The 16,757-nt window shown below is 39.9% G+C and overlaps 1 protein-coding gene across 1 annotated transcript in view; it reads right to left on the bottom strand.

Annotated features, from left to right (window-relative positions):
* Positions 1–1,773: 1,773 nt before the first annotated feature.
* The window catches only part of LOC124153272, a 99,605-nt gene continuing 84,621 nt past the window's right edge, over positions 1,774–16,757 (bottom strand). The window contains exons 7-9 of the mRNA XM_046526370.1: positions 14,215–14,510; positions 4,090–4,254; positions 1,774–2,398 (exon numbers count right to left, since the gene is read on the bottom strand). Coding sequence (XP_046382326.1) covers positions 1,956–2,398; positions 4,090–4,254; positions 14,215–14,510 — 904 coding nt within the window. The 3' untranslated portion in view covers positions 1,774–1,955. The remainder of the gene's footprint in view (positions 2,399–4,089; positions 4,255–14,214; positions 14,511–16,757) is intronic.

The following is a 16,757-nucleotide window of genomic DNA, read 5'->3' as shown; positions in this document are numbered from 1 at the left end:
CTGGTTATTAAGTCTAATGAGTGTAAAATATTCAAAAATACCATAAAAATATTTGAGCAATGAGGTAGGCTGGCAGTGCGGAAGTCAGCCGTTATTTTTTGAGGGGGATGAGCGACACGGCATCGCCCGGCTCCCCGTATACTTAAGACTCAAAAAAATAAACCAAACAAAGTAGTGGCATCGGTCCAAAGTGGACTCAAAGCGTTTGTAAGCCGCATTTGGGCACGAAACGCCCCAAGACTCTCACGATGATTCGTGCGTTCGGTTAACATTTTCCGCACTGAAATCTGAAAAAATGGAATTCTGAAATCTAGTGAAGCGACGATTTTGCCCATTAGAGCATCATAAGGACCTCCAGAATTACGCTCCATTTGGACGCATGGTACCACACGCTAATTCATATTTTGTTCAGATCACATGCGACAGCGTTTGCACTTCAAAATGCACTATTCATCAATCAAATTTTGTTCCCATTTCAAATACATGGGAGACGGCCGTGTTTGAGGCCTCGTCCCAGTTTCTAGTGCTCCCATGGTGAATATCGGGGCGTGACGACCAGCATTCCATTTAGTTCAATGATTTTTCGAGATGCCATAGCATTGGTAACACCCCCCCCCCCCCACTCCCGAAATAAGGAAAATAAAGCAAACATTAAGTCCCGCGGTCTGGATTAGATTAATAAATCACGCGCGACAGCAATTCCGCGACATATAGAGATATCCCGTCAAATATATTATCATCATCATCATTGTAATTATATACATTTTAATATAAAGTATCACATGGAGTCTTTATAGCTTAGTGTCATGGATTTGAGGCGTTTACAGAAAAAAATAAGCATGACTGGACGCAATCTATCATTAATCTGAAGACCTAACCGCAAACTGCTCGCGCGCACTGTTTTAAAATTGAGTTGATTGGTTTTTCGGCTGCCTCGGTGACCAGACTTTACTTATCCATTCTCGTTACGCCCGTTTTATGTATCATCCTAAGATGTCTTTTTCCATGATTCATGCTTTGAATTAAACAAAAAGCGGCTAAAAGGCGCATGAAACACTTCAACAATTAACTACGACCCTGCACGTTACAAAAAATTCACATTAATTTTCTGATCATTCAAAATCGACCAAACCCCACGCTAAGATGGCTGGAAAGCGAACTGTCATATCCGAGTGACAGTGTGCACGGCCTCAACCGGGCGAGAAGAGAGCAGACCAAGGATTCGCGGCTTGCATACCTCAACAGACGAACGATCGATCGATCTATTGCGGGGCTACACTGAGTACACCATCCCGAGGGAGCTTGCTCTATGCTGCCATTTGGCTAGCTTTTTAACCGGTTTCCATAACAGTCCGCAGCGTGGCGACCAGTGCATAGCGATCCATTCATTTCAATATTTTCAAAAGAGTATTTGCACTCAAGTCTTATAACATTTGCAATTTATGAATATTAATGCTATTTGAAGGAGGCAACCGGCAAATAAGGTTATTTGTGTCTTAGGGAAGGGTATTTCATTTCGGTTAATAGCCAGTGGCGTAGCCAGGGTCCGGACCCCCCCCCCCGGAAATATAAAAATACAATTATTTTCCTTCATAAAAGAAAACAAAATATTGAAAAATCGTGGATTTGAAAAAATATTTCTTTAACAAATGAAGTTTTTCGATTATGAAAGGGTTAAAATTAGTTTAAAACCCATTATTTAGTACACTGTTTTTCAAAAATTTTCCCCCCTGATTTTGCCTCCCCCCCCCCCACCCCCCCCCCCCCCCCCGAACGAAATTCCTGGCTACGCCACTGGTAACAGCCCCCTTTCTGTAGCTGAATTGCCCGTGAAATTCGGATCGCTCTGCCGTCAGCGCCGTGAGTGGTGACCTTTTCAAAACCATTTAAATTCGCGGAGTGTGACAACAAATTTCTCGGCCGACTGATGAATCTCATCTGCTGTAATTTTCGTGCTATCGATTTTCGCAGACGTATCCGTAGGGATGGGCGAGTCTCTTGAAGGCGTAGAGGAGGGCGGCGCCGAGCGAAGCCGAAGCCAAGAGCGACCCCGCGACGACCCACGCGTCGGCGCCATCTCGGTCCGCCCGGGCGCCACCTTGGCCGGCCCAGGCGGCGGCAGCGGGCGGCAGGAGGGCGAGAAACGCGACCTCGGCGTAGAAGAGGGCGTGGTCGACGCTGTCCATGCGCCAAACGCCGATGCGGTAGGGCACGGTGAAGAGGCGGTGGAGAGGCCAGAAGATGGTCGTCTTGTAGCGGTGGAGTGCCCGGTAGATGTCCTTCCGTCCGCTGCAGAAGACCATGGCGAGGTAGACGGCGATGAGGTAGAGGGAGGCGGCGAGCAGGAACCAGAGGCCGAACAGGGACGCCGCCACGGCAAGGGACACTAGGCGAGACCCTGAAAGAGAGAGGGAGACACCGTGTTCAACATACGCATCAAAGAAGAGCCCAGCGAGGAAAACTTGGAAACTCCCAACATTAGTGTTCTTTCAGGAAATGGAAAAAATTAGCAAATGAAAATCTGGTCGCCTGCTGATGACCAAACTGATGAATTGCTTTCGGCGCCATACGAAAGAAATTATTCAGGCTCATCAAAACTTTCTTCGACCTAAACCATTTCGTCTTCGCTTTCCTCACATTTTGTTTTATATATTATCTTTATTAGCATATACAAACTTGGTCCTTATAAGACATATGGCTTGTCAGAAGGTTCCATTTATCCTACGCAGTGGCAACATTGAAAGCATAGCATTTATATTACGTTACAAGTTTCAACTTCATATACAAAAAAAAAATAACATGCCACAAAAGTTTTAGGAGCTTTGAAACAAAAATATGACAATTTAATATAATTTATACATTTCCGATTAAATTAAGGAAATTACAAGTTTACAGTTTCACTTATTAACTATTCTTTCACTTTTATTTAATGTCGACCAAGGATTTTAGATTAAATAGAGCCTTTGGCATATAATTGAAGGTATGAGGTACAACATACTTCAGCAGCCTTTTACCAAGCATGTTATTGCAAGGCGTTTTCAACAAAGGACTGTTACGTTTAACCATAGAATGTGTATTATTACATTTAATTTTCTGCTCTTTTTTGAAATAGTTATCCAAAATAATGAGCCAATTCAGCATTTTAACTTTAAATTATATATTATATTTAGTACACAGTGATTTTAGGTCAGAATTACAACAATAGTTGAAACCATTTGTATCAATTAACTTCAATATTCTCTTTTGGTTCTTTATAATTATGTTTAACACCATTCCCCAGACAGTGATTCCATATCTTAATATTTTCTCCACCATTGCAAAATAAATCATTAATTTTATGCTAATAGGTACTATGTCTTTTAACTTAACTATTTGATGAGCTACAATTCGTATTTTTAAATAATTTTTTCAATGTGGAGGGGAATTGTTGTTATTTAAATGGACTTCAGCATGCGTAAAAACAATCCTGAGTCGGTTTTTTCAAAATTTGCGAGAGTAAATATATACATAGAGGAGAAAGTACATCCATTACGGTCAAAAGGGATTTAGCTTTTTATAAAATTGCCAGGCTGTCCAGCATCAATTGTCGCTTGTGTTTCGTATTTGAACTTTTTCTATTAACGAATTGTCCGAGCGATTTTATTTGTTTTAAAATAATTAAGTTGTTTTTGCTTGTTGGAGTTGTTTATAATGTTATTTTTTATGTTGTTGTTTATATTGTTGTTGCGGTAATATCATTATTTTGGGGTAGCCATCGGGAATCAGAAAAAGTATTCTTTATGCCGAAGCAGGCTATCAAAGCATCATGTCTATTATCTACGCGACTACCAGGTAAATCTCTTTTGACCGAAATATATTTCACGCCCCTGAACCCACCTATCGCTCTCTCTCTTTCTATCTGATCTACCGATACTTAAGAAATGGACACATATATGTTTATCTTAACAATCACATAACAGTATCTAAACGATAGTCTGTATCCATAAATATTGAATGTGGAACTGAAGGACAAAGTGAATTCCATATCTCTGTTTCAAAGGGTCATGAGTTATTTTTGAAGAGTGGCAGGAGAACGCCCTCCTTACTTACCGTAGACAAAACAGTTGCCGAGCAACTCGAGGATTCGCCCTCTCCACTGGTATGAATTATTGAGCACCCTGCCCCCTGGGTGGTAGTGGCGGTTGAAGTGGGACAGATGCATCGACCACGAAAGACTTAGCGTCGACGTCACGATGCTGAACCACGTCTTAAAGCCTGAAACGAAAACACACCAACGTAAACAGACACGTTTGGCAAATGGCGACCACAGGGATCTCTATTCACCATGTATGATATACTGCACATAGACACCAGATTTTCTCTAACAACGACAGCAAGGAAAATGGTTGGCTCTGAATTTGCAATTAAAGACAACCGTATGATCCAAAAATAATGAAGCATAAACTGTCAATGGCCGAATGTTACAATAACAGATGATTCTCCGTCGGTCGGCCTCTAAGCATGACGGCGCATTTTAATGAGTTCACATAAAACCCCGCTCGCGTCGCTGACAGGAAGAGCGATCTGAATTTCACGGACGAAAAATGTATGGGTGTTAAATAGGGTTATTAACCGATATTAATATTCGTGATTAAGTTATCTCTCAAATACTTAACTTTCGAATGCTATTTCTCGCAATCGTAAATATTATATAATAAATATCGAGAATAAGCGGATCGCTCTCTCTTTATCGCCGCATTGCGGTTATTTTTAAAAACCGATTATATGCGCTCTAAGAGGAAAAATAAATTAATCTTCAACGGGACGAACTGCTGCCTCCTCTGTTTAGTCTCCTTGCTTTAACTTTCCGAAAAAAATATTTCCTATTGAATGATCACAATCATTCGTCAAAATGAGACTTTTGGAATGATTATTCTTACTGAGCGGGATCAAAGTGAACTGTTCACCAAAACAATCATTTAAACCTCCTCTACTTCAAAGATAATCCGCTACATTATCAATAGAATGGAATAGATTAAATGGAATTAAGAAACATGCATTCTCTCTCAGTGGGGATGATGGTTCAGCTGCTGAGACACCCGTGGTATTTTATATTCTAACTATTATTTATGGTTAGTGTCTCTTGCGATTGTTTCCAAGTTTAAATAACTTCGCTCATCTATTTTATCTATCTTTTTATCACCGGATCGACCGCTTTCATCGTGAGTTTTACACTGGAGAGTTCACTATGCTTGTCCAACAACTTAATAATATTCATGTATCTATTTCCCGTTGTTCTGGGACTTGATTTTCCTTGGGAAGTGTGCGTGAGATCATAAAATAAAGGAAAATCAAGTTTCATTTTAAATTTCAGCAAATTTTTTCCAATGCAACATTATCATTATAATAATTCCCAACTTCCAAAAATTGACAAAAGTTACTAATAAAAAATACATGCATATCTTGAAAACATGCTTTTTTAGAAATAAAATAATGAAAAAGATGACGAAACCGTTAAAAAATATATTAAATGCATATTTAAATCATTTAAATGCAGCAGTAGTTACACAAAATGAAATAATTTTTTGCATACACAGCAGATACATGCTAATTTATGATAAACTAATTTACACTTTAGGTTGTTGCATTGAGGGACTAAGTAGCAGCTTCTCTCGATTAGTTTATGCACCAACATATACATATATTTCATATTACTGTCGCTTATCAATCTTCAAGCACGATAGTGCATCATTAATATTTTAACACGTTCATCAAGAGGAACATTTAATATGTATCTGATGCCTCAGTTTAGTAACCTTTTTAGCAGTTACTTTAAATCTGTGATAATGCCAGAGTAGACAAATTAACAATAGCTGACATTGGGCATTATAAGAGTGGTGGCTAATTCAAATCTTAAAGAAAGAGGAATTTATTCTCTATATTGCCTTATTGAACACAATATTTAATGAACTTTATTTTAAATATTTTTTACATGACCTGGTCAGGCTAGAGTACGATTCAGAGTGATATCAAGACTAGTGGCAGCATTCGAATAATTGATATCAACACCATTTACTCTGAGTCTTGTTAACTGGTCAATTTCTATTGATTTTACGTGCGATACCATCAATTACGATGACTTGATTTCTTTGGGTTTATCGTAAGATGTCTTTTCTAAGATCCATTTACAAATTTTTCCTTTATCTCTGTTCACTGCTTCTATTCCATTCGGTATTTCGCAGTGGTGATGATGGAATTCTCTCAGGTAAAAATTCCGGAGGTAAACTAGTCCCCCATTCGGATCTCCGGGCGGGGACTACCCGAGAGGGTACATCGGTCAATTGTGATAAAGTTATGAGGATGGGTACATGGAACGTAAGATCACTCAGGACTTGCGGTAAGCTAGAAAACCTTAAAAAGGAAATGGAAAGACTGAATATCGACGTCCTAGGAATCAGCGAAATGAAATTGCCTGAGAAGGGAGACTTTTGGAGTGGAAGCTATAGGATTATACACACAGGATCCATGAACGGTAATGCTGGGGTTGGGATAATGCTCAGAAAGAGCGCCGGAATGCGTGTGAAAAGCTTCCTACAGTACAATGAAAGGATAGTTATGGTGAAGATAGAGACTAAGCCAGTAGATACCGTAGTGGTACAAGTCTACATGCCCACGACAGACTACGAGGATGAAGAAGTTGAAGACGTCTACGATGATATAAATGAAGTAATCAAAAAGGTAAGGGCTGAAGAAAACCTAATTGTTTTAGGTGATTGGAACGCTGTCGTTGGCGAAGGCCAGGATGGAAGAATAACCGGAAAATATGGATTAGGAAATAGAAATGAAAGAGGAGAAAGGCTGTTAGAGTTCTGGAACAGAACACAAATTAGTGGTTGCCAACAATCTATTTAAGAATCACATGCGAAGAAGATACACATGGAAAATGCCAGGAGACAAAAGAAGATTTCAACTAGACTATATTTTAGTGAAGCAGAGGTTTAGAAACCAGATAAAGGACTGTAAAAGCTACCCGGGGGCAGATATCGACAGTGATCATAATCTAGTGATGATGAAATGCCATCCGAAATTCAAGAAATTGAAGAAATCAGCAAAGAACACCTGGCAATGGGAGAAACTTAAGGAGCCAAACAATCAACAGGCCTTTCAAGAAGTAGTGGAGCGCAAGATAGGACTAGATCAGTCTGAAAACTCAGTTGAGAATAACTGGACTACCATAAAAAGTGGATTTCAGGAGGCCGCTAGAGAAGTTCTAGGGAAAAGAAAATGTGTTAAGAAAAAGCCATGGATCACGGATGAAATCCTAGACCTCATTGAAGAACGGAGGAAGTATAAGAATACGAATACTGAGGAAGGGCAGGCTTGCTACAAGAGAATAAGGAACGAGATTTGCCGCCAAGCGAGGAAAGCCAGAGAAGCGTGGATGAGGAACAAATGTGAGGACGTACAAAATAACCTCGTAAAAGGGAAAGTGGAAGCGGCCTATAGAATAGTGAGGAACCATTTCAAGGAACGAAACACAAAATGTAATAGCATAAGGGACAGGAATGGAAACACTCAAATTGAAAACGAAGACAAAGCCGAGAGATGGAAGGAATACCTGGAGGAATTATACAACGGGAGCAAACCTAGCTCAAAAGTTCTCGAGAGGAATGTGAAGTTGAAAAGGATGACATTGGAGCAAGCATTTTAAGATCGGAATTTGACGCTGCGATAAGAGACCTGCGAAAGAATAAGGCCCCAGGAATAGATGACATTCCAGCAGAGTTAATAAAAAATGCAGGAGATAAGGTCTTAACTCAACTGCATAAAACTATCTGCGATATATACTCAACAGGAGATTTACCTAGTGACTTCGAGAAAAACATCATCATTCCCATACCCAAAAAGAAGAGAGCTGAGAATTGCGAAGAATTTAGGACCATAAGCCTGACGACACATGCGTCGAAGATTCTGACAAGAATCATTTGCAGGAGAATTGAACGAAGAGCAGAAGAATTCCTGGATGAGGACCAATTCGGATTTAGGAAAAGCAGGGGCACAAGGGAAGCAATTTTGACTCTTAGGATGATCATAGAGAAGAGAATGGAGAAAAACAAACCAACCTTCATAGCATTTGTCGATTTAGAGAAGGCCTTTGATAACGTGGAATGGAATTCAATGCTTGGAATTTTGAAAGAAATCGGCGTACTCTACAATGATCGTAGAATTATTCATAGTTTGTATAAAAACCAAGTAGCTGTGATCAAATGTGGACCAAACGGTGCAGAAGCAAGAATAAGAAAAGGGGTGAGACAAGGTTGTGCGTTTTTCTCCTTAATTTTTAATGTTTACATAGAGAAAGCCATCAACGAAATCAAGCAGAAAGCTTCGGGTGTCAATATACACGGAGAAAAAATTAGTATGCTGCGATTTGCTGGCGACATAGCAGTCATAGCCGAGACAGAGAAGGATTTGAAGAAGACGTTGATAAAAATGGAAAGGACAATGGCCAGATATCAGCTGAAAATAACAAAAAGAAGACTAAGATATTAGTTTGCAGCAAAAGAGAGGAGGCTAAAACAAACATCAACCTAGGAAAGCATAAGCTTGAAGAGGTGAACGAGTTCTCTTACCTGGGAAGCCGAATTACCAGCGATGGACGGAGCAAGAAAGAAATACACAGTAGAATAGCGCAGGCGAAGAGGGCTTTCTACAAAAAGAAGAATCTTCTTACGGCTGAAAATATCAGCATAGAAGTAAGGAAACAATTCATCAGATGCTACAAATGGAGTATGTTTCTCTATGGAAGCGAGGCTTGGACGTTGACAGCAGCAGAGAAGTCAAGAGTGGAAGCATTCGAAATGTGGTGCTACCGAAGAATGATGAAGATAAAATGGATAGACCGTGTGAGTTACCAGGAAGTGCTAAGGAGAGTGGGAGAAAAGAGAAGCCTCCTAAAAACATTAAGCAGAAGAAGGGACAACTTAGTTGGCCACATTTTGAGGCACGATGGTCTGATGAAGACAATCGTTGAAGGACAAGTGGAAGGGAAAAAGGGCAAGGGGCGGCCCCGAATGAGTTATATAGGACAGGTTATAAAGGATGTAAAAGAGAATACATATGTAGCTATGAAGAGATTAGCGGATAGGAGAGAGAAATGGAGACCTGCGTCAAACCAATCTTAGGATTGTTGACTAATGATGATGATGATGATGATGACAGTCGCAGTAGATTTTAAAGTCTTCCACGTAAGAGTAATAATTTGAGGTGTCTTTTGAATACAGCAAACAGCAGTTGACCGAGGTTCAAACCCTGTGGCACGCCATTTGAAACGGACGCCAAGGAAGCTTTCTCTCAGTCAGGATCTTTTGCTGCTCGCTGACATTGAGAAAGACAAGATTGAAACCATAAAAGATCGGACCATGAAAGTCAAATGCATTCTAATCGGTGAGTAATACATCACGGTTTACGGAATCGAAAAGTTTAGAAAAATCTGCAAAAATTACCATCATAGTGACTCTTTTTTGGTCCACTGGTGATCTAATGTCGTCAGTTGCTCTTATAAGCACCGTTTGGGTGCTGTTCTCTTTTCTATATCCTGATTGTAGTTCATCAAGAGCAAGGTGAATCACTATTTCAATGTACGATTGGCGCTCGGGAGGTTTGGGCGATCAATAACGGTAGTAATCAGCTGAATCAGCTATAGGTAGGTCGAATAAAGGTTACTCTGAAGATTTACCATTTGCTTATGAGATCAATCCCATTGCGAATTTTCGCAAGACATCGTCCAAAACCTTGAAAATTGGTCAACGGACTTGATCGGCCCCTCCCCTCGTATTTAATAATTACTTACATCTAGAGTTATCTCCGCGAGAGAGATGCCGGATTCCAATGCAAATATACCACCAAGTATTAAGTATATACCATATATGAACTTACGTAATTACGATTCTGGAGTGTACTATCAAACCGAAAAGTACGATCGAAGCGCTTGCGGCCGTCTACGAACTATGGACCATCAGAGATCACTTAGGGAGCCGACGGATATGTATATGAATGCATATCCGTCGGAATCGGAATGCATCGGATATGGATCCAAATGGTGAAGTGTGTAGACCGTCAAAGAATAACTAAGCGTTGCTTATAGAAACGTTGCGTCCTCAGAAAGCTTGGAGGCATTAATCAGTCAGCCGGGTGGATGACGACATTTGTCGACCAAGAGCTTCACATCTGATTTACGTTGCATACATAAGTAATGCATTGAAAGACAGAAATACTAAAAATGGCAATCTTCTATTTAAATTTGAAACACTATTTAAAATTATCGCGGCGAACATAAAAAAATGTACATACATACAATGTACCAAAACATAATAAATAGATCCCGTCGAAAATTTTGGGAGCTCACGCACACACCAGGTTAACATATGAGTAAAAAACAAGGAGAAAGTTTCCCTATAAGTGACTTTTAAAGATAAGTGTATTAATTTTAAAAACCATATATAACCTAAAAGTTCAGCTTAGGTAGGTGAAATTATATTTTAAGAACAAATGATGTGGTCAAATGCTTCGCCCTTGTCCGCCATTTTTCTTTAGTAAGGCTGCTACAGCCCCTTAATAAGCTTTCAACTGTATCAGCCGCATTACGTCTATTTTTCGTCATGAATTTCGCCCAATGTCTAAAAAATTATGGGGTTTAAGTCTAAAAACGTTAGCTACCCAGAGTTTTATAGAGACTTGATTACATCTGAAATGATTGCAATGTCTATATTGGATTTTGGTGGCCATGTTTGGAACTATCCTGCATACCTACTTAATTTTACTTTCTCAGTATTATTCGAGATGCTGTTCATATCGAGGTACAAATGTAAGAACATTGCATTTTCATCGACTTCTAAGCTATCCAGAAAATTTCAGCGCTGAAGTGGTCGAAATTTAGGAGGTAAGATTTTCTTCGTGAGAACAAACACGCTTACAAACAAGAAAAAGAGTCGAAGAAAACGTGTTTAAATATACCAAGGCAGAGGTAGTAACCGTTTGGTCGTGGTTGACATAAGCTGTTGACCGACGATCAACCTTTACGCGGTTGACAAGTAATTGGTGAACGTAGATCGACTATGGAATGACCAACTTGTCACATCACTGGATACGATGATCTCCTGATGCTCATGCTATACGCTACGTAAAAGTGTATAGCATGCTGCGCACCACAAAGGATACAACAGCGAATTACAGCTCACTAGCAAAGGGCCGATAAACAGTACCATTAAAACCAGTAAAAAGCCATTACCTTTGATCAAGGTTATTAAAGCTTTGATGTAAAATCCTCGGCTAGCTCAAACAAGATACGCGTTAACGAAAAATATGAACGATGCTTTGATCTGAGATTGGTCTAGGATTTGATAGCAAATTAAGTACAGCGATACAAAATAAAGGGTCACTCGCTCACAGCCCGAAGGAGGATGGCCCACCAAAAGAAATTAATAGCATTTTCGGGATAATTATCAAATTTACTCTCAATGAATGAGACTCTCGTACCGTTCACTCAGCCCAGGAATAGCAATCCATTGACGAATGCATTGGAGAAATAAAGCGGAAAAAAGTCGTCCTCATTCAGCCATTCTCACTTAAGTTAGAGAAAAAATATTCAAACGTTGCCGTGCATTGTGGTGATATGATTAGAGTTCTGGTTTTCAATCGTGATCGGCAAGACTCGTTGAAGGAGAACCTTTCATTGTGGAAAGGAATCGCTCACAATAGTTCGGGCATGAAAGAACCACGCGAGATCCACGCCCAAGGATGCCGAGGAGAAGCTGAGATCCGCTCGGAAAGAGTTCGTGACGTCATCAAATTATCTGCGAAAGGGTGAAAGACGACGATCTCGAAACGACATAAAAGAAGCGACGATTCGATAAAAGGAAAAAGCAGGATTGCAATCGACGGCGAGCAAATCGATCGGTGGATGTGCCAAACTTTGAAATGCTATCCAGATATTCTAGAAATTGGGAGTCGTCATTATCGTCCAAGACGAAGGTGAGTGAAAGAGGTAACTGTGTAAGACCACCCTCGGCGTGCCCACGCACTATGGTAACGCTCCAGCCCTGAAAAAGAGAAGCGATAAATGGAACACGACTAAATAATAATCAAATGATCCACATCGAGCACATTTTTCATGCGTCCAAGCATTTCGCAGTCCACTTATCCCATGTCCACGACTCCAGCAGCCTTTTGAAAATTTACCATCGGCTGGGTATAGGAAATTTAAACTGACACTATGGCACATATTTACCTCATATGTGTGATCATTTATCACTATCTCTACCAAATCTTTGCACATTCAATGAAAATGAGAAATTGAAAACAAAGTCACTTTTTAAAATCAATTCATAGTGATAATTTCCAATGAAACCATTCGATGATTAACTGTGTCGCCCATTTCCTTGTCTCGGGCGTTACTTCATGGAATAGCATTAACATAATGAAACTTTTAAAAAATTGTAATTCCGCACCAATTTTATATTGTAACAGTTTTCCTCAGTGGAACAGCATACATCGGCCAGACCGGACGTAAATTTAAAGAGCTGATTAAAGAGCACCAATCGTGCGCCGAAAGTAAGGATCCGACGTCTCTCTTTGCCAAACATCTGCTGGACAATAATCATCGTAATATAGTTAATAGTAGCGGGCGTGACTTGGTGGAAATCCATAATCGCAGGAATAGAAGGAACAACAACTTTGCTATTTCCACATGGTAATTTATTGGCACCGACCATGGTTTTGTGGCAGAGTAACATTATCAAGGACCTTGATAATGTTACCCTGTAACGAAACCATGGTCGGTGTCAATAAATTACTATGGGGAAATAGCAAAGTTGTTGATCCTTCTATTCCTGCAATAATCGTTGTGCCAGAGATCCTTCGCATAGAAGAGAAGGGATAAATATTTGACACATTAGAGCAATTGAAAACATTAAGAAGTGTCAAAATATGGATTTTATTGTTAACTAAATTTTGTGTTCTTTCCACTTCACCTTTTAGACCTTCCACACCTAAAGAAAGCTTACCCTTTTCCCACCTTACCTCCCCAACCACCTCACGTTACAATGCTTTCACAAACGCACTGGAGTCTTCCCTTCCACAGACTGCTGCTACCTTCCCCCTCATTTTCAAGACAATGTAAGTACGGAATCCTCTCCTTCCTCCTTGACCAAAGCTATGCTCTTAAACCCATTCCCTGCCTCCCTGGCCAACCCCTCTCCCCAAGAAATTTCCCTTCCCTACCCCTTAACCCACACCTCAGACCGCAGGGTTTCGGAATTTAAAAAATATGAATTTAGGTATGACTATTTATTTATGTCTTCGATACAAATGCACCAGGTGATGACGCGCCACTTCGAAACTTAAATCGTAAAGTACTAAATTTAAGAGGAATTACTAAGTTTTTTGACAGTTTATTATGTGTCACTCAAATTTGGATTTCACATTCTTTTCAACTCATAGCGATAGGAGTTGTAATGAAATTCTTCTTACAACACCCTTATGACCTATGAATTCTCGTCTTAATGAATTTCTAGGGATGAAAATTTGTAAAGAAAAATAGAATTAATCATTTTGTTCAGCGGTTGTATAATCTTAAGAGTAGGTATCCTTAATTTCCTTAAATGTCCAAAGCAAAGAATAATCAAGCAAAGGATTCTCGAGTTCATCTCCCAAATACCATCGTTGAGAGGGGGAAGGTCCCCCTGTGCCCTCGACGCCGCCTTGCGATCAGGCCCCCGATCCGAACCCCCCCCCCCCTCCCACTCCCCTCGGCAGATAGTGAGTGGGGAGCCCGGAACTTAGGAATAAATAATATCTAAAAGGCGTTTTGGCACTGAAAAATTCACATTTGGGCTGTTATCACAAATCACTTTGCTTTTGTCGAAATGTGATGAGTAAACCTCGGGAGTGTCCCTTGTGAGTCCCACATAATATTTAATAAATTCCTTTGGTATTTGAGGTAAAATCGAATTGGTATACATATCCGTTCGGCGAAATGTCTCTCCCATTTTATCGTTTCCATCGCACCTAGAAAACAGCCAGTTTTAGTACATCAGGGATCCATTATTGGTCCATTCCTTTTTAAAGGTAAATCAACGGCTAGATTCGATGTCAGAGTGCGACTATTTTTGTTGACGATACGAGTGGATCAATTGCAACAAATTCCGTTGATCGACCAAAGAGGGCAGCACTGACCGATAGGTTGTTGGGAGGCCATCTGCTGGAAGACGATGACCAGTTGGAGGAGCAGCTGAGGCGCAGACTCGTTGAGGCACTCGGCCAGCTTGGTTTGCAGCGTGAAGCGCTCGTTCCACGCGAGCAGGGAGCAGAACACGCGCTGGATGTGCTCCCCCTCCCCCTCCTCCTCCTCCTCCCCCCGCACCTCCATGCGGCCCTTGGCGCGGCGATGGGCGTGTAGCGCCGCGTAGGAAGGCGCCAGGCGCCTGTAGTCCAGCATCGACCGCACCGAGTAGTTCACGCTGCAAGCCATCCTGAGGAACGCAAAGAAACACATGTGCGTAACAGGAAGATTTTCTCTCTTCAGGTACCTAGTAAATACTTACAAGTAATTAAACACCCATTTTGGGGCGGGAATGAGAATGTGAAGTCCCTCTCGTCATCCAATACGCATTAAAATAAAGCAAAATAGTTACAAGGATTCGCATGTCCAAATAATAAATAAATTCAAGAATTATTTTACATAGTCACAGATACAAAATCAATTACACAGTCACAGGATTAAAAATATCAATTACATTAAACATTATGATGCGGAGCATTACGAACGCATGATACATGCAATATAAAGACTATAATATTTATGTATTTGTGAGAAATAAGTTAAAGATTTTGATCAAATATCCTTTTCGGCAAAAAAAATCTGTAAGAATAATCATAGTTTAGACAAACTTGAGCAGGTGAAGGGATTATAAAATCTCATTTCAAAAATGAAGTTGAATTTCTAAACGGCTAGATGAGAACCTTCAAAGGAAGAAGCTCTAAATTCAAATCAAAGTGAACACTAAAGTAAAGAATATCTATCCAACCGATTTTTCGATTTCCTTGGGCAAGCATGAACGGGGAGCAAAGTGGGCGTTAACTCGAGAGGGTAGCTGAGGGCTTGTCTACAATTGGACATAAGCAAACATGAGACGTGAGACAATACCCGTAATGAATTGGTTGGCTACAATGGGAGCCCGCAGTCGTAAGAAAAAAAAACAAAATCAAGTCGCAGACGAAAACAGTTGAAGGCCGATATCATATTTGGCACATTAAACTCGCGTTTTTACCGCGAGATTGAAGTTTTCCCAGTTGAATAGCAAAATATATTCTTACGGGATCTCAATTTGTACCGATAACTAGATAACTAGGTACCAAACTGTTCAATTTTTTTAATTACATCAAGTGACTCAATACAAGTACTAAATTCAGTAATACAATAAACAATGTTCCATTTAGTTAAGAGTAAACATGATATCCACTCTGATATTTTATTATTTAGGCCACATACGCCAAACCCTTACCGTAGTTTTTATTTGCTGACCGCGGCTGAAATCGGAAAAAGCTGCCTTGCTTATCGTTTTATGTCGCTTAAAATCGCTTATTACGTCGTTCAAAGTTCTTTGAAAATGATTTTAAACTCTATTAGGATCGTCGATTAATAATTATTCACCAACTCGAAGATATATGGGAGATATTTTAACACAGAGGCAAGAAGTGCTATTCGCTGTTTTCACCAAATTTTATCAAACTTCAGAAATCCACTATTCACAACAAATTTCAACATACTGAAGGGGGACTGATGATGAGCACACGGCTGGAAATGAGCGAGCCAACCGTTTAGACGGCATGCTTTGGGAAAACCCAATTTGTAGCATGGCAACATTTTCACACGATCAAAGTAAAACCAGAGGGTAAAACCGTCAGAAAAGGATACATATCATAAAGGCACCGCAAATAATGAGAAATAGAGTTCAATTCACTCCAGATTTTTTTTGAAAATCCAGTCCCTTAAGCTGACTGCTGCGCTTATCATGCAAGGTTCTTACCCGGGGGCTTACTCCGTGTATTGCGGGTCACGCGGGGCGCGAGAAACTCCCGACATCATTTTGAATCATCACAAAAAAGTCGAAGGGGTGTTTACAGGGGTAAGATTTTTCTTTTGGGAATTAAAGTAGACACTTTGTTGTATGACGTGGTTTAAAACACTTTGTAGAGTAAATTGGAAAGCATAAGGTTTTCCTCTACACAATATTCAAAAATATGTGAAAATAGGACATTTTCATTGTTTAATAAAAAGTAGTTAAAACTATGGATAGAATAAAAATTTTTACTAAAAAAAATCTAAAAATGTTCAATTTTATCATGGCATACTTTTTATTTGGCCATTTTAAAGCAAAATGCAGCTGCAGCAAAATACTTCAGTTAATTTTCTTAAAAAATAGGGAAAACATTTTGAGATCATTTTATATCAACTTCACAGACGTCTCCTTCTCTAAAAAAATGACTAAGAAATAAATTTATTTCAGCGATGTTTCCACAAATTACTCCTTAATTAGATAACATAATCGTTTTTTCCCTAAATCAAAAGTGAAAAAAATCATTTTTGGACAGCTTTTTTCGATTCTAGCCCACTGTGGGTCGTGATCAACTGATTTACGTTCCACCCACTTCCGGTTTGGCGATACGCTCCGGTCGGGCTCAAAGACGCGCTCTCATTGCCTATCCGTCACTCTTAA

Source organism: Ischnura elegans, chromosome 2 (genome assembly GCF_921293095.1).
Source record: "Ischnura elegans chromosome 2, ioIscEleg1.1, whole genome shotgun sequence".
NCBI lineage: Eukaryota > Metazoa > Arthropoda > Insecta > Odonata > Coenagrionidae > Ischnura > Ischnura elegans.
This window is presented reverse-complemented; position numbering and strand designations above follow the sequence as displayed.